The following is a 19,967-nucleotide window of genomic DNA, read 5'->3' on the forward strand; positions in this document are numbered from 1 at the left end:
CTTAGACACCAAGTTTTAACTCTCAGTTCTTTATCAGCCTTTCATTTCTTGATCAAAGACTCCTCCACTCACTACTAATTTGCTAAGAAATTAAACATGAAAAGAGAAAGCAGTTCCACTACTGGGTGAAGAACATTGTGGGCAGTTAATGATTAATTAGCATTACAATATGAGACAGGCTGATTTCACAGTAGAAGCTTGTTTTGATAGCTTTTTTTTTTTTTTTTTTCCTAGTAGAGGAAATCTTCAGGCTGGTGCAAAGGATATGTAAAACATCAGTGCCAAAAACTTTCCTCTGTGTTTCTGAAAGGCAGTGATTAGAGGTTACTATAAAATGTGTTGTGGACGATCTTAATGGGGATGATCTTAAGCCAAGTCCCATGTCCTAGAGCCCAAGTGGTGCAACAGAGCTATGGGGGGTGGCTGCACAGTGCTGCTCCCTGGGGACAAGGTGGCAGCATACACTGCTTAGGTGCTCGCCACCACCCAAATGTACGCCACTCGTGTTGCCCCTTCAGTAGGCAGACAGAAAACCCAAGGCCAGGTAACTTGGGCACATATCCATCTCAGCACAGCTGCAGGCTGACGTGCATGAAGTTGTCTGACTTACTGGGTGGTCAAGGAAAAGGTGGAACTCCTGAACCACTTGAACCACTTTTCCTGCAACTGTTTATTAGTTGTTTAAACTTAAATTTAAAAAGATCAACGTAGCTTTTCCTGTTGGCTTGAACTAAAAGAAAACAATAAAACAACATCCAGACTTTTGTAAAGTAGCTACCTATACAACTAGTGGTAGCAAAACACATGTCAAGCCAGAATCTTACAACAGATACTGGCAGAAAGAAGAACGATCATAAATAACTATGGGAGAAACACAAATAGCTTTCTATAGCAGACCACAATCAGCACATAATAAGCACAGAAAGCCATTACAGTAAGGGGATTATGTAAATTATGAAAAAAGACATTATTTAAATTTCTCTATCTCATTCCTTGCCTATGTTTATTACTGAGTTCAGTTTTGAAATCACAGACAGTTTCCAGTGAGAGGTCCTTAAATCACTCATTAACCATAAATTAAAAAAAAAAAAGGCAGTCAAGAAGCAATGTAGTCAAACCAAATCCTGCCTGTTGCTCTGAGATTTCTGCTATTACTGTTCAAACTTCCAACCTTAATGATTCCAAACTGAAGGCAGATGCTGATTTTTTATTTGTTGACAGTAAGAAAATTAACAAGAGTAGACATCACTAAGCCATCGTCTCATCCCTCCCTGATTGCCTGTGCTATTAGTTTGGAGACACTTGTTCATTGCTGGTAGGCACCAGCCACCTGCGTGTGCCACCCTGTAGCATACTGAAACTGCCAACCGAGCCAGCTGTGCTCAAGTAACTCTGGTTCACATCTGTAAGGCGAACTTGAGGCAGTAAAGGTTTGGGGAATACACTCCTTACAGTAGGAGCTCAGATGAGAGGCATCTCTTCTCAGCGGCTCTGTAAAGCTCTATGCACACAGCCCTGGCGTGCCAGCCAAGCTATAAATAATAATCACATGAAGAGTCTTATTTACTGATAGTGAAAAAGAGCATTTGCTTGAAAGTGCTCACCTGGCGGTTGTTGCTGGCTTCCAATACCTGCAGAAGAGATGCTGCCCGTCAGCGTTGATGATGTGGGGCAGGTCTTTGTACGGGATGTTTTGAGGACTCCGCTTTGGCGAACTTTCCTCTGGCATTCTGGAGGAATGACCTGCAAGGTGTTGGAAGAAACAAGACATACTTTAAGACAGGTGAAGGCAAGACAGGGGCTTGGTAGCCACGGACATTCAGGAAAGTCGGTCAGTAAGGCAAGCACCACTGATGGAAGTCTCCCTCCAAAGCCCCATCCAAACAGCCCCCCCAGATCTTTCCTGCTTTAAAACTGAAACAGAGAGAGCATTTTGCCTTCAGAAAAGGCTCACATTTGGGGAGAGGACACTGGAGGGGGGAAGGAAGGAAGATCAATCCACCATTACTACTTCAGCCTCTCCCACTTCTCCCATCTGTGTTTATTTGTGAAACGGATCTTAAAAAGAATATTTTAGCTGCAATCAAGTGCAGATTGTACGGCAACCGCCACAGCTATGAAAAGACAGCTGCATAAAAGATTTATCTCTGTCTCAACATCTCCGAAGAAGAGCGGAGGGCTCGCAGCAGAGGGCTCTGCTTCATCATGAAGATCTTCTCCGGCATCTCCAACAGCAAGGTGGTGGCGGTGGGGAGCGCAACATTTCCCAGCAGAAATGGAAACGAACCTGTTTTCATCCTGTGCAAGGCTTTGCATTCTAGTGGGAAGCCGGCATGGCGAGGCAAACAGCTGAGGCTTTTCGCATCTCGCTGCCGAGCCGCTCTCACAGCCCCCCGAGCACGCAGCCCCCCCGGGGGGCTCCGGTGCCGGGCGGGCTGCGCGGGGCTCGCCGCCGCTCCTCTCGCCGCTTTGCTCTCTCTCTTTGAGAAAAGTCGCTTGGGTAATTTCACCACTTCTTGTTCATTTCATCACTTTTTTTTTTTTTTTTTTCCTCCTCTTCCCCCCCCCCCCCCCCCCTTCCCCTCCCTCAAACAAATCGCGTGTGCGGGCTGAAGTGGGAGGGGAAGGGTGGGGAGAGGGAGGGCTGGCGGGTGGGAAAAGCTGCAGCCCGCTTTCCAGAAGCTGCTGCACGCATCAAAGGCACCTTGAACGCACGCAGCCGGAGCAGCGCGCAAAGTTCCTGCGGCCGCAGGTTGTTCGCAACTTTCCTGCCTGCTGCCGCCGGCGGGGTCGCGGCCCCGGCGGAGGGGGGGGAGCCGAGGGATGGAGGGACGGGGGGTGGGGGGGGTGGGGGGGTCCTTTTATCCCGGCGAGCCCCGCCGCCGAGCCGCCTCGGGTGCAGCCCAACTTGCCCGGAGGGAGGGAGGAGGAGGAGGAGGAAGGGGAGAGGAGGAGGAGAAGAAGAAGGAGGAGGAGGAAGAAAGGGGAGGAGGAGAAAAAAAGGAGGAGGAGGAGGAAAGATCCGAGCACCCACTCTAGCCCAGGTCTTCCCCCCCCCCCCCCCGGCTCGGCTCGGCTCGCAGCCCCCAGCACCCCTCCAGGAGCGGAGCAGCGCGATGGGCACCGGCGGCTGTGCCCCCCCTTTCCCCCCCTTTTCCCTCCCCCCGATCCCCCCCCCCCGCTCCCCAGGGGCTGCCCAGCCCGGGGGGCTCCTCACCGGCTCGGCCTCCCCCGCCGGGGCTCCGCCTGCCCCTGTCCCTGCAGGGGGCGCTGGGGGGGGGGGGGGGGGCACCCCAAGGGGCTCCCGGGCATCCCCAGCCCGGACCTCCCTTTGCGGTCCCCAAGCCAAATTTTGGGGGCAGATGGGACATGCAAGGAAGATCGGGTCTCCCAGGCTCGGAGGAGCACCCCAGCACCTTGGTTTGCACCCTTGGTGCGTAAAAGCGGTTTAACAATCCAACGTTTAGCCAGATGTAGCGCGGCTAATTACCAGAGCTCATACTCAATACATATGTTACAGCTGTATAACTGGAGATATATTTTATGGCACATGACATTTGCTTATGAAAATTGTCGCAGCAAGGTTCCCCGCGGTTGAAATAGCTTCCCAGCCCAAAGGCATCCAGATACTGAGTTTTGTCATTTGATACTGGTAAGTGCTTAGCGTTTATTGAGTGCTTTCAATTTGTTTGTATTAAGAGTACAGGTTCAGGCCTTTTATGTTTCGTCATGCTAATAATATAAACTTTAATTTTTAGATGCCTACATATAATTACAGGTCTCAGGGCTTTTTAAGAAGAGGCAGCTCTTTGCAATATTTCTTAAAGCTAGGCAATGTGCTCAATAAGTCCAAACCTCTGAACAAAGGCTGAAGGAAAGAAAGAAATATATGCGAACAATAATAACAATAAATGCAAAACCTCTGAGATGACCATACAAAAAAATAAAAAGGAAATCAAAAGCAGATTTTTTCCTCGTTCAGTGTCATTTATATTAAATGCCCTAGAGGGGGCTTTAGTTATAAACTGCAAAAGAAAAATTACATATTCCTGTAAGTGCTATTGTTTAACAAAAAACGTTTATGGCTGCTTATAATGAGCAAGATTTAGGTCAGATGGGGTCTTGGCCAGAGCCCTGGGAGCTGTACTTGGAGGTGTATAATTTGCTAGGCCAGCTACCGGCTGAGCAGGGGTGGGTGGTATTAAAGAGCTATCACCAGTCAGCTCCAGAGCTGGGAGAATCAAGGGCATGTTTGTTTATTTAAAGGAGGCAGATCAGATAATAAATGGATTAAAAAGAGAAGAAAGAAGGGAAGACCCCTCTTCCCCAGCTCGCACAGTTTATCAGCCAGGAACACTTCATGCTTCCCTACAGCAGTCCGTGAAACCTGATTCGAGGGGCAGGCTCCTCTCCCGCTGTGGTTCTGGGAATATCCGAGTTCCCAGGGCCACAGAGAGGTGGGGGAGACAAGGAAAAATCTCTGCCCATAATTCAAGATAAAAATAGCATCTGAAAGCAAATGACCTTTGCTGGGACACGAGGACGGGATCCTGCCTTTGAGAGCCTGCCCTGGTCAGCCCGGATGCGTGACCCGCTTGCCATGCAGCCAACCTCTGCGTAATGGCAGCAGGGCTGTGGTCCAGCCTGAGCTCTCTGCCAGGCCCAGGGTCTCACTGTCACACAGGAGTGGACGAGTGGAGCATGAACCAACCCATCCGTTCCTTCTCTCCGTCCTTCTTGAGCCCACAGGAATTTGGGGACATTTCTTTGCATGGATAGCACACACCTCTCTCCCATCTTGTGATAACACCGTAAAAATGGATGAGATGCAAGCGATGACTAGTTGCATTCTATTCATGGGGAGTTTAAGCTGTGAATGAAAATCCACCTGAGGAAACTGGATTGGGTCTGAAGGATTCACCTAGCAGATATCAAAACAATACACGGGGCTTGAGCAGAGCATTTATTACATACTGGGGTCCTGGTGAGAAATCAAAGGGATGTGTGAACGTGCAGGATTTAAGAGACTGTAACATCTTCTATTGTCTCTGTGGAGTGAAATACATTTTGGAAGTACAGTTTAAGCTAAACCAACTTCTTAATAAAAAATAGAAACACACTTGGTGAATCTTTACACTAACTCAGTAATCACACTTCGAAGAGAAACGTGTTTGCTTTATTAAAAACTGAACCCTGCTTAATTTAAGCATCTCCATTGATGTCTAAGGAGTACAAAGAAAAAGATTAGGCCTTCAAATGAGGCAAATTTTAGGAAAAGAATCAGTTTATGGACAGACAGGAAAAAAAACTGTCATGAAAAGTTTTTATGACAACAAGGGGAGACAGAAGAAAGGGGAGCACTGGATGGATGGGAGACATCATGGAGGGCTGGAATTTAATTCTGATTGTGGGACAGGGGAATGAGAGAGAATTTTCTTTGTCATTAGACTTTCATTCACAAAATGAATTTTTAATGGATCATATCTTGTTGGCATGCAGAGGTAAATAGACTTTATGAGTTCCTTCTGCTCTGGTTGACAATATCACACTCCTAAATTGTTAAGGAATATTGTTTGGGAAGGGGATTTGATGGAGTGTGGGTGCTATACTACATGTGATTCTGCTCACCAGTACCTCAAGGAGAACTTTTGATGATGAAAAGGAGGAAAAAAATAATAGAGGAAGATGCAATGACAAAATACCTAAGTAGTACGTGGTTGTGGAAGAATCTCCTCCAACAGAAAAATGCTTGAATTTACAGTAGGCAGGGAGCAGCTGGAGAGCAGCAGACAGCACAAGAGAGAGCACATGGGAAACAGGGAGAGATGAAGCATGAAGAGGAGGAATTCAAATCAAGTGAAAAGCAAAGAACCCAATGTCACTAAAGCTGTCAGCGTAGAGTCATTCTTTTGGTTTTGCCCTTCTCTTTGGCTATTTGTTTTATTTATCCCTAGCCAGAGTCCAGTCATTCATCTTTACCTACTGGTGCGATCTGCCTTGGCTTGCCTGTTGGTATCCTGAGTAAGACACATCCAGGAGTGGGCATTGAGATAAACTCTTTCTGTTTTCCTATAAAATATCTATTTTAATGCATTGAAGCCAAAAACTAAACTTGGTGTTGGGCAAACCAGACCGAGGAAGAAAATGTTAAAGGACAGTGCTTTATTGATCAAGTTGAGCTTAATGATATCAGCAGAAATTATAACGAGCCTGGCATTGGTCTGCAATTCTACAGTGTCATGTACCTCTTCCCAAACTATTGCTAAGTGAGATGGAGAAAGGTTGAAGGGTTAGCATGAGAATATGTGAGTACCACAGAGACAGTTTGCAGGTTTCCATCAGTTTGTTGCTTATCAGTAATTTCTTTTTCTGTTTTCATTTTCTCTAATCACAGAGGGAATAGAATTATTAGAGGAAGCTGCAAGTGGTTTAATACCTCTAGATGCAAACTGCAGTGAAGTAATAAAGTATTTTTATCATGTAAATTAAAATAATTAGCGATAAAGATAGCACTAATTTTTTGTAGGTAATAGAGGTAATAAAAATACTGCAAATCCTGCTGTCATTAGAAGTCACTTATAAATTGGTGACTGCAAACAGTAGCTATATGAGTGAAGTGATTGTGCTACCTGCCTGTGCTACTAATTTGACAGGACCAAAAATATCCACTTAAAAATACACCGCTTGAATATAGGTTTCAGTCCTTTAAACTGATGTATAGAGAATGACCCATCCTACGTAGAAGCTAATTTCAGAGCTGGTTGCTTTTAATTACAGAAGTGATACGTGTTCTGTTCGGTGGTTGATTTGTTGATTTTTTAACTAAAAAACAAACAAACAAAACCCACCGAGAATATTAATACCAGATTCTGAGACATTCTTAGTAAGAAAAAAATTAATGAGCATCCTCCAAAGGTAGCAAATTCAAAATGAACGGCTGAAACTCACCCTAAAGTTTTGTCTGCAGAGGGGAAATTGCTAGTTATTCTAGCAACTCTCTGCTTGAGGATAAATATGTGTGGTTTTTTTTTGTTGTTTGTTTGGTTTTTTTTGCTTGTGTTTTCAATTCTGGAATCGTGTAACCTCAGCAGTATCCTACCAAGGCAGAGGGCCGGGGTGGGTGCTGCAGGAAAGAGCTCGCTGCCCAGATTGCCCGGTGCTGAAGCCAGGGGCTGTGCAGGCATTGCAGCGAGGAGTGCAGCTCGCCGGCACTAGAGGGCACAGCAACAGCTCCTCTGGAGCCCCTGGACACGCTAACCCTAACAAATCCGGCTCCCTAATGAGTGTGGGTGAGTTTTAAAAGTTTTTTTTTTTTTTTTTTTTTTTATCAATTTTTCGCCTTATCATTACAGGGTTTTCTTAAAACATATATCCCTTTTTATCTCTCTGGCCCGGTGGTGGTTTCTAAATAAAAGTTTCCTGTAAAGAAACACAATTAGTCATTTTCCCTCTGGATTTACACACACCATGAGAATAAACTCCAGTGTCTAATACCCTAGACAAGCACACTGCTGCAACACTTGAAGGGAAATCCTGTCCTTGTCACGGCGAGGACAGAGAGATTAATGAGTCTGCTACGGGATGGCATTTCCTATTTTACTGCATGTAGCCATGTTACTGCTGATACAGTGTTGGTCACCTCTATAGGACCAGAGTTTTATGACAGAAAATATAACTAAGAGGTGTCCTAAAGGAAAATACTCTTAACTTTGGATTTTAATATGCCTAAAAATCAGCTGTAAAATAATCTTACAATTTTTCTACTGCTGAAATTACATTCTCAATTTTGAGAAGTACCTGCCCATTCCTTTTCTCATTTCTCTGACAAACGATGGCTGCATAATCCACTTTACCAACCCAACATCATTGTGTCACGACAAAATAATACAGCAAAAAAGCTACAGCTATTCTGTCGTGGTTAGAGTGGTGCTTTATTTTGGTAGCCGAACTGGAAGCACTGACTGGAGAAGAGTTATTATTGTGCCGCCTGGTTTTCTTGCTGCTTTGCAATTGACAAAGCATCATTTATCATGCTCTGCATTCCAATTTTTCTTTGCATGTTTTCCAGCTCATCATAACATAATTATGTTTCTGTTTCTTCCAGCCAGGGGCCGATACTTTCTTTTACTAAGACAACAGCTGCACTGCACAACCTTGATGAATCCCCATAAGGGTAAATGTGTCTGTGGTGCTTGTTTCTGCCTTGGCAACCCAAATGTTCAAGATCTTTTTTATGACAAATGTTGTTTTAAAAAAGCACCCAACCCTGGTGCTTTCATAGCATTTTTCAAAGTTAGGCTTTATGTTGTAATTTAGATTTGAAATATTAAATGTCCTGGCGGGTTTGCGATTTTAAGGCTTCTTTAGTAACATTTCTTTTTGTAGTGTTTATAGATTTGTAAATGCTGAGATGGAATTTTACAGGGCCATAATATTTGATACGAAATTTATTTTTTGAATGCAATTGATTTTATGCGTGAGTATCAGCACAACATAGAGGTATGTGTTATGCTCCTAAAAGGCATTGTAAGGCAGCTGTGGTGGTACAGGTGAGTCATGTCCTAACTTGGCCTTAGCTGCTCCAGCCACACTGAAAGGTAAGGGTAAATATATCAGCCTGGTTTATGAAGTGCATTAACTGCTAGTGTTGAAAATGTCATGGAAGACATGGTGTTTTTATTATTACTTATTGAGATATATTATTTAACTCTAATTTGGTGCATTGTACCTGAGATTTCGAAGTGGTTTCAAAAGGAAGGATATTTTTATTTTGCAAGGGAGAAATCAGGACAGAGACAAATAGGGCTCGATACTGGAGGTAAGCCAAGGGCTGAATCCATTCTTAATGGCTCCCAATTTTGTTTACCGAATTATACAACTACGATTTCCAACCTCATCTCAAAATACAGCGTCAGAGCCCCAGGAACAACTCAAGCAGCAACTTTTCAGCCATTAAGGATTCCCCAGATTTACAAGTACAGGGAATACTGTGCCCTGGACAATATCACAGGACACATGTCTGGACAACTGCATTCTTCAGGGCAGTGTTCCCTCCAATTTTGCTTTCTATGCTTATGTCTTGGGTGTTATTACTGCTGCCATCACAGTTTGAAGTTTAGCTATATTTCAGGGGTAAAATTACAAAAATTTTATACATGAAGGCAAGAGTTTTAGCTCATGATCACTCTTAGTTACATCTATGTGTGCAGTGATCTAAGGATGCTTTGGGATGTCTGAGCACAAAAGCATAGATAGGAATGTTTCGGTTCTGTCCATCACATTGATTAGTGGTATAATTGGCTGAAAGGCTCTTTGGTGTTGATAGGAACTGTACCTGCTTAGCCAGGGCTAAATTCATCTTCCATCCACAAATTGTGAGTTTTGGGCTGTTGTTAGAGAAGGTAGCAGGCCTATTGTTTTGGGTATACATTGAACTTATGGATGATGAGAAGAGTTTGCCTTGTGTTATTTCTTGCTTATAACACCACGGCAAATTCTAGCAGATTCTGCCCATGTATTTTTTATATATATATATATATATGTATATTTTCTCATTTACCCCTTGTTTCTCAACTCTGGCCACTCACACACATTCAATGTAAGGCTGTGTAAGATGTGCATTTTCTTTCTGATTCATGTACAGTAATTACTTCCTAACATCTGCCTAACAGATTTTGTAAGAAAAGTAACTCTGCAAATATTAAAAAAAATTAATGTATGAAATCTTTGAAATCTCTATTACTGGGTTTTGTTATCCACAGCTGACTGGATTCATTCCCAGCCAGGAAGCTGGTTCAGCAAAACAGCTGCATTAGTTATTTAACTGGAGGCCTGATTCTCCTCTTGCTCGCCCTGATGTAAATCAGAAGTAGTACTGGAGAAAGAGAAGAATATCCGTTGAGCGAAGTGCATATCAGAGGAATAGTCAACATTATAGTATGGAACAACCAGGGGAACTCTAGCAGTTATTCTGCATTCCTGGTACAGGATACTGCATAATGTCCTACAACAACCTTCCACCAAGCACACAGCTGACTCCTAGCACTATTCTTGTGTACATACACTGCGGTAGCACCAAGCAGACAAAAAAATAAGGCCCTGTTGTGCTCGGTGTTGCAACTCAATACCACAAATTCACATGTAACTTATTCACATGTAACTTATTCTGTAGTAAACACCATGTTCACTACTGTTTGCATCTGGTTCATAATTGTTCCCTCTCAGTTATTTGATTTTTACAGTATCTGCTACAAATTATGTTACAGCTCCTAGCACAGCAAAACATGCTCATTGGTTTTCCTCCTAGGCTGAACTGATGCATACAACGATTAACCCAGAAGCACACTTTGGGAAAGAGGATGTCAAATGAGAAGCAATACAGTAAAAAAGAGGATAGAACATCCATAAGCACCTGAAGTATTTCATACAATATTGTATCTCAAGACAGCAAAAGATTGGTACCAGAGCCTCATGTGCTTTGGAGATGGACATCTTCAATCCTCCAGGCCTTTAACAGCCTTCCTATTTGATCGTATTGCAAAGTTACAGCATGTGCTGGTAATAACATCCAAAGCTACCGTATCTCAGTGTTCTTCCCCCAGCCCTCAGCCTGCTTCCCCCAGCACAAGATATTTGTAATATCTTGGCTACAGCCTTTGATTCTCTCGTTTGTTTCTCTTTGTTTTATTTGTGCTTTGGAGTCCCAAGCATCTGCAGCGGCTGTGGGCTGGTAATATCAGTGCAGATGCCCTATGCAGACCTATCCGCAGGGCTCCCTGAACTCCTCTACACAGGAATCTTCTAGTTCCCAGCAGTCCGCTTTGACACCAGCACCTGTGTTGATTGTATTTGTTGACTCTTCCAAGTACATTACTGATTCTTCTTTGGAGTTACAGCAGTTCCCCTTTGTAGAAATCTAAGGTTTGCAGATGCTACCCTTCCAGGCAGAAAGGAAGCACTCGGCTCCTGTATGAAGACACCTGCATTAAACACCTTCATTCCCAAACCTTGGAACAGTTTGAGGAAGATGACAGCAGAGGGAAAACTGTAACATTTAGCGCTTGAGCCACACCTGTGCCATGATGCCTTTATGAGACACGCTGGGCAAGGCACATGTCCTCAGTCCCATCCCGAGACCCGTACTCAGCTCCTGAGCTCCTGCAGTCACAGGGTTACAGCAGCATCTATGCCTCAGTTTAAAACAAGGACAAACTTCCAGCCTTTGATGTTGTGGGGCTCAGTCTGAAATGTGACAACGTGACACCAAGCCAGTGATATCAGCCTGAGTCCAAGGCCTCCCTCTTCATGCAAGTCTCTGACGTGGCTCTTCTATTTCCACTTTTGCCCCCCAGTTTCAAGGTTCTCCAGCAATATGTTCTGCAACAAACTGGGATTTCTGGGGCAATTTCAGTAAGATTAGAAGTATATCCTTCTGCTGCTTCGAATTCTGTCAACGTGAATGATTCATTCAGCACAGAACCCCTTGGCCATTCATATCTATATGATGATCAAATATATTTTTAATTATCAATCTGAGGTAATTTTTTTTTTTCATACTAGACAATACCCAACTGTATTGTAAGAGCTGTTGGGAGCAAGCCAGAAAATTTGGCAGCACGACATGGAACATTTGGGCTTTCAACACTTAGGAGCATATGGAAAGAGGTTTGGAAGAGTGCCACATGGGGTGTTACTTGGAAGATACTACATTTCTTCATCATTTTTTGTGGACAGAAGTAGAAGAAATTTCACTTTTTTGAAGGATCCTAATTCCTGTTCATTTTCAATGATGTACTGCTGCTCTGGAACTAACCACTATGTTCAGCAGCAAATAAGCTGCATGTTTATGGGCAGCTGCAGATGGGTAATTATACAGGTGACAGTATTGCAGATCTTCCCAAGTTCTTACCTCCAAATTCATGAGATCCCTCACAGCTGAACCCAAAAGGCTACACTCTGGTGACTCAGACCATGCTGGGAATGAGGATGCGTGGTGCCTGGCCTAAGCCAGGATGTGTGCCTCATGCTGAGGACAAGGCCCTGTGAGGTGGCCTATCCTTCCTGCTCCCCCTGCGGCCATCTGTCCCCCCATCACCACAACACCCACGGACGGATGGACACTTTGGGCTGTCTGCCTCTGGCACGTACTTTCATCATATGGGTCAGAACAAGTCACAGCTGGGGCAGCAGAGGAATGCGAGAGAGGAGCCACCTCCAGATGAATACTGAGGAGTGGACATCCAAGACGCAGCAGCATCTTTGGGCCACATTACGGACAAATGCCTCATGCCCATGACAGGAGAAGTCCATGTGTCTCAGAGTCATTGCCTCTGTTTGTCAGAAAAGTGATGCATACTTTCCTTCATATTTTGGTAATTCATTTGCCATAAGTGCTGCTTAGGAATACATTTTCATGCATTTTTTTTGTGGCATAACTGTGCATTAGGTATGGGGCTGAAGCAAATGCAGAATTTATTGGAATACGCAAACCTACATATGTTGTCTTAATTTGCACTATTGGCACATGAGCCCTGCAGCTCAGTGAATTAATCTCTCCAACTGGTAGGAAAGCTCCATCATCATCTTGGTTCAGCAATGAGGGACAAAGGCCAAGAGATCTGCAGGGGCTTGTACCGAGTGATAAAGTGACAGCAGTCAGAGCTATGGTCTCCCTTGGTGTCCTGAGCAATAAACCACCCAGCTCTGCTGGGACTACATCTGGACAGCAGGATGGAGGCTCTTCAGGGTTTTTCCCTCAATGCTTGTCCTCAGTAACTCAGACCAGGGCAGGCCACAGCTCTTTTTGCCCTGTGTGTGCTCTGTTTTCATTCCTGGTGCAGGCGTAAGGGTGGTGGGAAGAGGTATGTGCCCAGCTCCCCTCCAGCCTGGGTGCGTGGTCATGTCAGGGAGCTGGGAAGTGCCCTCAGACCTTGAGCTTTGGTTGCAGCCTGTTTCTTGCCCACGTGGCCACTGGGGCTTTTTCACTTGCATTTTCACGTCACGGTTCATTTCAGCACAGAGCAAGTTCCTGTTATTTCTTTGCTAAAGGCATGCCAGGAGTCACCACAGCATCTCCAGGCTCTGAAAAGGATGAGCAAAGGCTAAGAAAGTGGCATCCAGGAGCAGGGGCTGGGAGCACGGAGGAATTGGTGACCAGATGGAGGAAAGAGCATTTCCTCCGAAGGAATTCAAAGCCCTGTGGCAATAGCTCTTGAGGATTGACCGTGTAGGTCAGGAGAGCAAAAAAGCTGAATCATCTGAATGGGATTTATTTTGAATGAAACCCCTGCATTCCTGAATAAAAGCTGGGAACAATATGGTGAGTTGGGAGCATTTTTAGCCGCATATTCTGTGGCTGTGGCATTTCTTAGCCAGCTAAATTCTTACTTAAAATTTTTTTAGTATTTTGTTTCTTCTTACAAAACACATAAGCCTGACAAACATTACAGTTATTTTATTTTCTACTCTGTGTAGCCACAATGGCTTCAAGTTCTGCTATTCTGGGTATGCAGTTCCCTTCCTGAGTTTCAATTTTTGTCTCCATTTAGAAATCTTCTTTTTGACCGTAACATGGTTATGTCCATAATTTTCTTAGTGACATTAAAAGCCTATAAACCAATGTACAGAACAGCATTTCCCCAACCCCCCATCCAGTTACATGCTTCTTTGCATCTCCATTCCCATCTCTACAGATCTAAAAGAAGAACAAATTCTCTCCTATCAGCCCATTCCTTCTGTCTGATTAACTGGCTGCTATCAGGGTTTTCCCTTTGCACTGCTGCAGTTTCATTTCCAGAGAAAGAAACCCAGTGGATGTTAAGCTCCCGGACTATGGCACCACCGAAAAAAAACAACAAACATCTTTCTTTTTCTACCAAAGGGCTGGCAGTGCCTCCTCAGTCAGGTTGCTCTGAAAATCAGCAGCTATTTGCCTAGAGGCATCAGGCAGTGCAGTGTAACTCAGCAATAACTGCTTGTGGGGGGATCAGGAGGGAAACCCCAGAAGACAGACTGTAGGTGCAGGAGCACTGGTGAGCAGTTGACTTCGGGGGCTTTCTGTGGCCTTTTATTTTTTAAGGTTGCCTGAATTTGTCGAAGGCTCTTTCATTTAGACGACAGAAAGACCTACAAATTAAGCAACATCTAGCTCCTAATGTGTGAAACTGCAATTTGCATACATCACGGCAGCTGCTGAGTCGGCCCTTATTACCTCCGCTGGAGTGTTAATTTAGCCTCAACTTTCTCATTTATTTAAATGAGAAAGCAGCGGGTGGCTGGCATGCCACATTATCCGTGAGGCAACCTGGGATTCAGGTTGACAGAGCCAGGAAGAGCTTTCTATTCAGAGGGACTGCAGGGGTGCTGCTCCCTGGGCTGGCGGACACAGGCGAGCCCGGGTTGCCCTTGCTCTGCTCTAAAGGTCAGCACTCGTCCTAAGGAAAAAAAAATCAGTGTTGGGTTTGGACTGAAATAAGAGATAATAGGATTACAATGGATTTTCTGGTCAAGTAAATCTCTCTGTTTCTGTTTTCCATATATATATGTATTCAAACTGACACGGTGTTTATGGATATGATAACCAATATATCATAACTAGCTGTAGCAGAAGGCACACACAACAACCTCCACTTGCAGAGCACCATGTGAAATGAGGCTCAGCATGGTGATCAGGGCCTGAATGAACCCCAGGTCCTCGCCCAGCCAGGAGGATGCTGGAGCCCTCCCTGCCCGCCGGGAGGAGGCAGCAGCTGTGTCCCCGAGGTGCCATGGCCAGCCTGCAGGCACTCAGCGCACGGCTGGCACGAGTGGATGAGCTGACATCACAGGACTACGCGCGTGCTGAAAGTAAAGCAAGATACCAGTCCCTGAGTCAGAGGCTGTCTCACACTCCGGGAAAAGAAAATATGCTCTGCGCCAGGAAGGAGAGGATTAAGTCCTAGAAACAAGGAATTGGCCATTCCCAACTAATTCCAGGAACAAATGTAAATGTTGGAGCAGTACAGAGCTTCTTACTGCCTCACCAGGGGGTTTTCTGGCTCAATGCCGACGTTTTTCCATTTTGCTTTGGCACTGACCCTTCTCAGCCTCATGCCCGTGTGCGTGACACAAGCGCAGGGCTGAGGCCCTGGGGGTGAGGAGAAGTGGCCGTGCTGGGGAGCACCCATGGGCATAGAGCCACGTGCAAGCCACGGGTTTGCACCACTGGTTAATGAAGCATCTCTATGCATTTGTCAGCAGAGCCAGAGCAAAATTACAGAATCACGGCGAGAGTGAAAGAGGAGATAAGCTCAGCTCCATGCGTTGGTTGCAGCATTTCAGACACAGCAAAGGAAAACTGTGCCCCGAGTTTAACCAAGCTGATGTAGATCTCTTCTAAAGCTCAGCTCTAATTGACTGTGTCTTGTGTGCCCACACGCTGCTAGCCACGATGCAGCCTCGCCTGTGGACAATTTGCATGCACACCACGTAATTACCCATCAAAACAGGTTTTCTCCTTTTGGATGAGCTGTAAAGGCCATGTATCTGTTCCCAAAATCAAAGCACACCCTTGGAAACTGGCGGGACTTTTGCCTAGCAAGGCGGTGTTTTTCCAGTAGGTTAATTACAGGATGTTGAGATTCAGAATGGGATTTCTTTGTTCATGCAGCACCAGAAGGTACGGCACGGCTGGTGCCGCGCAAAACTTGTTCTAAGACATTAAGTTCAACATATATTTCCCAAACACCGATATATTCACGTCAAATGTCTCTCACACCTACTTCTTATCATTGTTTTAAAATTTGCTGTTAAAAGATCACACATTTGTTGTATTGCCACAGATATTTTCCGTTTTCCATTAACTTAACCTCATTCAGCAAAACTTTTGTCTTCGCCCACTTCTCAGCCATTCATTTTTGTAAATCAAAATCACCATGACAACAGATAATGATATTAGAACAAAGGGATTGTGACTTAATTACACGAAGAAGGTGGAAATGGGGTTGGCTTACAGCAGAGAAAGCTTCTATTTCCATCAGACCTAGCCCAAGCCTGATTCACCGCTGCGTAACTCCACTTGTGCAGTCAGAAATTGCTGCTGGCAGCGGAGGGTCCCAGACAGGCTCAGGGCTGCCCATTAATTCAGGGAATTAACTAGAGGAATGTTCAGAGTTTTGTGAACAATAAAAAGGAATTTGTCTTCAAAAGTGCTAGTTAGCATTTTTGTGAAGCAGGCTCATTACATTAGCTGAAGAAATGTACTCATAAAGGAAACATTCTTATTATTATGGCAGCAGAGTGGTTTGGTATAAATAAAATTTATTACATATATGTTCCATGTTAACCATCACGGTGCTATAAATTGTTCCACCTAACAGGAGAACAATGCAATTTAGGGGATATGGTTCATTTTTATCATAGCTGTGGCATTTCATCAGTTCACTGTTCCATCCTGGCTTCTGTGAAAACTATAGTATCAGATTGGGCGTTTTTATTTCTAAGATAAAGCTGAACATTTAATAGGAACAATCTGGGAGTTTAGGCAGTATATATCTTTGTAATCTGATCTACTGAGTTTTCTGACATGAGTAAACTTTAATCATGTTGATTTTTTCCTTTGTTTTGTTCACAAATTATATGAAATAGGCTTTTTAAAACAATGTATATCTTAATTTTCACCCTAAAACCAACTAATTGCTCTTAACAATTGAACATTCCTGAACACTCCTCTCACCACTTTTGAAAAAACCCTATAATAAAACCATCAGACTAAAAATCGAGATAAGGAAATACATTTCATTTTCAGTTTTCTCAGAAGCTATTATGATCAATCAACCAATTAGCTCAGTGAATAAATAAATTAATGCCATTTAAAAAAGAACATTCTGAAAACCCCTTAATGCCTTTCTCAACTAAAAGTATAGGCTCAACATCAATCAATTTTATAACCCTAATTTTTGCTTAATCTTTTTTCCATCTTTGCTTAAACATATGGAGATATAAATAGTGTGTTATGGCCCTCTTGATTCCCCTTTAATTTACGGAGTACGACACTATCAGAAGAGATCTGCAGCTGATGTAAATCAGCGCAGCCCCATTACTCTGGACCAATTTGGTGGGTCTGTTTCTGATTTACATCAGCATAAACAAGAAGATACTCAGGCCTTACGTCTGATTAAAAATACGCAGATAACACTTCTATGCAGTCAGGAATCCTTTCTCCAAAAGCTGTCAGCCTTTGTAGAAAGAAATACTTATTTCCCTTGAAAAGTGACATTTCACAAGCAATTCCAGCTCTTAATGAGCAGAAGAAAGTTTGGGGAAAATCCCAGCTGTAGAGATAGCGGTCTTGATTTTGAGTGTGACTTGAAGAGGGTGAGCTAGAGATGGCCTCTCCCCTCGGCTGGTACCCCAAATTCAGCAGTGAGTTTGGAATCAGCCTGGCCGTTGCCTGTGCTGGCACTGCTCCCTGCACCACGATCAGCTGTGGCACAGCGGCGTGCCTGGCAAGGGGATGAGAACAGCATGCAGCAACAAGGAGGACCAGGAGAAGAGAGGAACAGAGCATGGCCACCAGGCCTGCAGGAGCCTCCATGTCTGCAGCATCAGCACCGCGAAGGGAGAGGTTTCTTTTCTCAACCTGCGCTGAGGGTACAAAGAGCCAAATCTTTGAAAGATGGATCCCAGGTATACCTGTGCGAGGAAATTAAACTTTCAATATTATGGGCAAAAAATTGTCCAGATCTAAATAAGCATCTAGGTCTGGGAGGAATCCTGCCCTCTCTCAGTGATGGCAACCCCCCCCTCTGTGTGTTTTCCCTGAGGGCAGGCGGGGAGAATGGGGCAGGTCCACATCCACCACCTGGTCTTCACCATCACCGTCTGCCCCTGGGGCAGCACAGGAGCTGTGCCATTGCACAAGGACCCCTCTGTCTGGGATTGCAGAGTCCGGCCAGCAGCCAGCCAGCCAGCACAGGGGCAGGAGAGCAGCATCAGTGCCAGTCAGCCGAGTCCCTGCATGCCCCCGCACATGATATTCGAGCAGCTCCATGTCCCAGCCAGGAGCCCAGCTCGGTCTATTCATAGCCCCAGCACCTCGCCGTGCACCAGCAGCTCCGCTGCTATGTGCGATTTCTGTTTCCCTCCCTTTTGAGCCCTGTCTCGCCCACGCAGCCTCACAGACACCTGCCGCTGCCGGCGTCAGAAAGGTACGTGTTAAATCTTTCCCCAACTCGGAGCAGGGTGGAGAAGGGAGCTCGGTGCTGAGCAGGGTGGGCGCCATGGCAATGCCAGGGCTGCTTTGGGCTGCTGGGTGCGTGGGCACTTTGTGGGCAGGAGCGGCTGGGTGTATATCTAAGGGGACCTGTGAGGTTGCCAGAGATGGAGCTTCTGCACAGCTATGCAGGGTCTGCTGCAGGGAGTTGTGTGGCAGGGAGGATGTAGGACCCAAGGCTTACTGTCTGTTGGTTCCAAAACTGAAGCCCTCGAAGTATTTTGCACCTGCCATCCAGTTCAAAAAGGAGACACAAGCGATTAACTACAAAGTTAGGATGGGAGCCCCCAGCCAACATGGGGTGTGCTTGCAGCTAGAAGGGGTTTGCCAGCAGTGTGGAAATGGGATGCAGGGATTCTGGTCTGTGCCTGGGGGCTCTGTGACCCCAAAAGACTGCAGGCATCTGCCCTTGCTTCCAGCAGGAAGCTTGGAGAAGCTCCTACCTCTCCTATCACCATATCTATATGTGTCTGGGACTGATCTTTACCAACAAGAAGTTGAAAATGTTTCATATGAGGTTTCAGAGGGGACTGCAGATTTAGCACATATCGGGTATGTGTGAGTGCAGGGGCCATTTTGGGTCTGCTGCTCCCTTCTTCCCATGGGTTTGCTGTGAACTTTCTTTTCTGTGGGAACAGACATACCCAGATACTGGCTTGGTAGCAATTGAAATTGAAACTAGAGAAATTTATGGGAAAGGCTGGATTTGAACAGTAAATAAAGGAGTGCTGATGTCAAGTTCTAAGGGTTTACAACACGTAATTTATTTTAATTTCACTACTCAGTGACAGGGATACTAAGGTTTCACATGCTAGTATTTGCTAACCAAACAGATACATACTTTGGAATTTTATGTAAATACTGCTGATTACAGTTCACAATTTTTCTGCTGTAAAAATGCAGATAGAGTTTAGCCTGCACTAAATTGTTAAAATGTTTCTTTTAATTGTAATACAGTCCAATTATAAAAGCACAGTATGACATAATTTTTCCAGAAAGTAAGCCTTTCCTATGCTCTAACCATACTGGAGAGTAAAGTGAGAAACTTCTAAGACCTTTGCCAGGCTCCCAAAAGAGCTAATAAAACGTGTTTTAGAAATACGTTTTTCTTCTGCTGGCCCCTGTCATTGGATATGTAAAAAACTTGCGCATCTTCTTCTGTGAATAAGCACTGTGCCACTTCCATTAGTTTTGATGTATAGGAAAATAATCTGCACATACAAACTCTAAAATGAAAGGGTTCTATATGTATGTATTTAGCTTCTATTCATCTTGTGCAATTAATGCACATAATTGGCTCAGGCTGGGTTTTGTTTGTAGGGAGTTGTTTGTGGACAGAGCCATGTCCATTTTCTACTTGCATCGTAGGATTCTTTTGACTGACTTCACTGAGCATAGAATCAGATGAAGATTAAGGCCAGGTGAAGGTATATTTGAAAAGATGTCCCATGGGGTCTTTCATTTTCAGCTTCTTTGATTTTTTTTTTTTATTTTTTTAATATGAATCTATAATGGTTTAAAAAAAAAGCCTAGGATTTGCTGAGGTAGGATCAATATTAAACCAATCCCACATCTATGCCTCTGTCTTGGCATTAAACAGAGCTCAAACTGACAAATCCTTCCAGAACCACAAACTACACAACCACTTTGAAAGCTGATCAAAGCATCTTCAAGTCTTCGATGGTCAAAGCTCCTCCCAAACAGTTTCAGAAGCTTT

General features: G+C 44.5%; 2 protein-coding genes and 1 long non-coding RNA gene across 9 annotated transcripts in view; 2 read left to right on the forward strand and 1 right to left on the reverse strand.

Annotated features, from left to right (window-relative positions):
- The window catches only part of MGLL (monoglyceride lipase), a 63,967-nt gene extending 61,143 nt beyond the window's left edge, over positions 1-2,824 (reverse strand). Inside the window, exons 1-2 of one of the 3 annotated variants that reach the window (XM_048068976.2) lie at positions 2,705-2,824; positions 1,605-1,743 (exon numbers count right to left, since the gene is read on the reverse strand). In XM_048068976.2, the coding sequence (XP_047924933.1) occupies positions 1,605-1,729 (125 nt within the window). In that variant the 5' untranslated portion in view covers positions 1,730-1,743; positions 2,705-2,824. Of the gene's footprint in view, positions 1-1,604; positions 1,744-1,954; positions 1,977-2,287; positions 2,553-2,704 lie in introns of those variants that run through there. The other 2 variants (XM_013184154.3, XM_067003073.1) reach the window with 2 other exon arrangements.
- LOC136786344 (uncharacterized) lies at positions 2,817-16,585 on the forward strand. Of its 2 annotated transcripts, none has more exons than XR_010833915.1 (3): positions 2,817-3,652; positions 7,089-7,289; positions 8,105-16,585. It is a non-coding gene; the product is annotated as an uncharacterized lncRNA (long non-coding RNA). The 2 variants fall into 2 exon arrangements; XR_010833916.1 differs by having other exon boundaries at positions 7,092-7,289.
- A 583-nt stretch (positions 16,586-17,168) lies between these two features.
- Positions 17,169-19,967, forward strand: part of KBTBD12 (kelch repeat and BTB domain containing 12) — a 43,971-nt gene continuing 41,172 nt past the window's right edge. For 2 of the 4 annotated variants that reach the window (XR_010833912.1, XM_048068816.2), the window contains exon 1: positions 17,760-18,185. The gene's annotated coding sequence lies outside the window, so the exon portion shown is untranslated. Of the gene's footprint in view, positions 17,665-17,745; positions 18,186-19,967 lie in introns of those variants that run through there. The other 2 variants (XM_067003067.1, XM_067003066.1) reach the window with 2 other exon arrangements.

The sequence above is a fragment of the Anser cygnoides genome, chromosome 10 (assembly GCF_040182565.1).
Source record: "Anser cygnoides isolate HZ-2024a breed goose chromosome 10, Taihu_goose_T2T_genome, whole genome shotgun sequence".
Classification (NCBI taxonomy): Eukaryota; Metazoa; Chordata; class Aves; order Anseriformes; family Anatidae; genus Anser; species Anser cygnoides.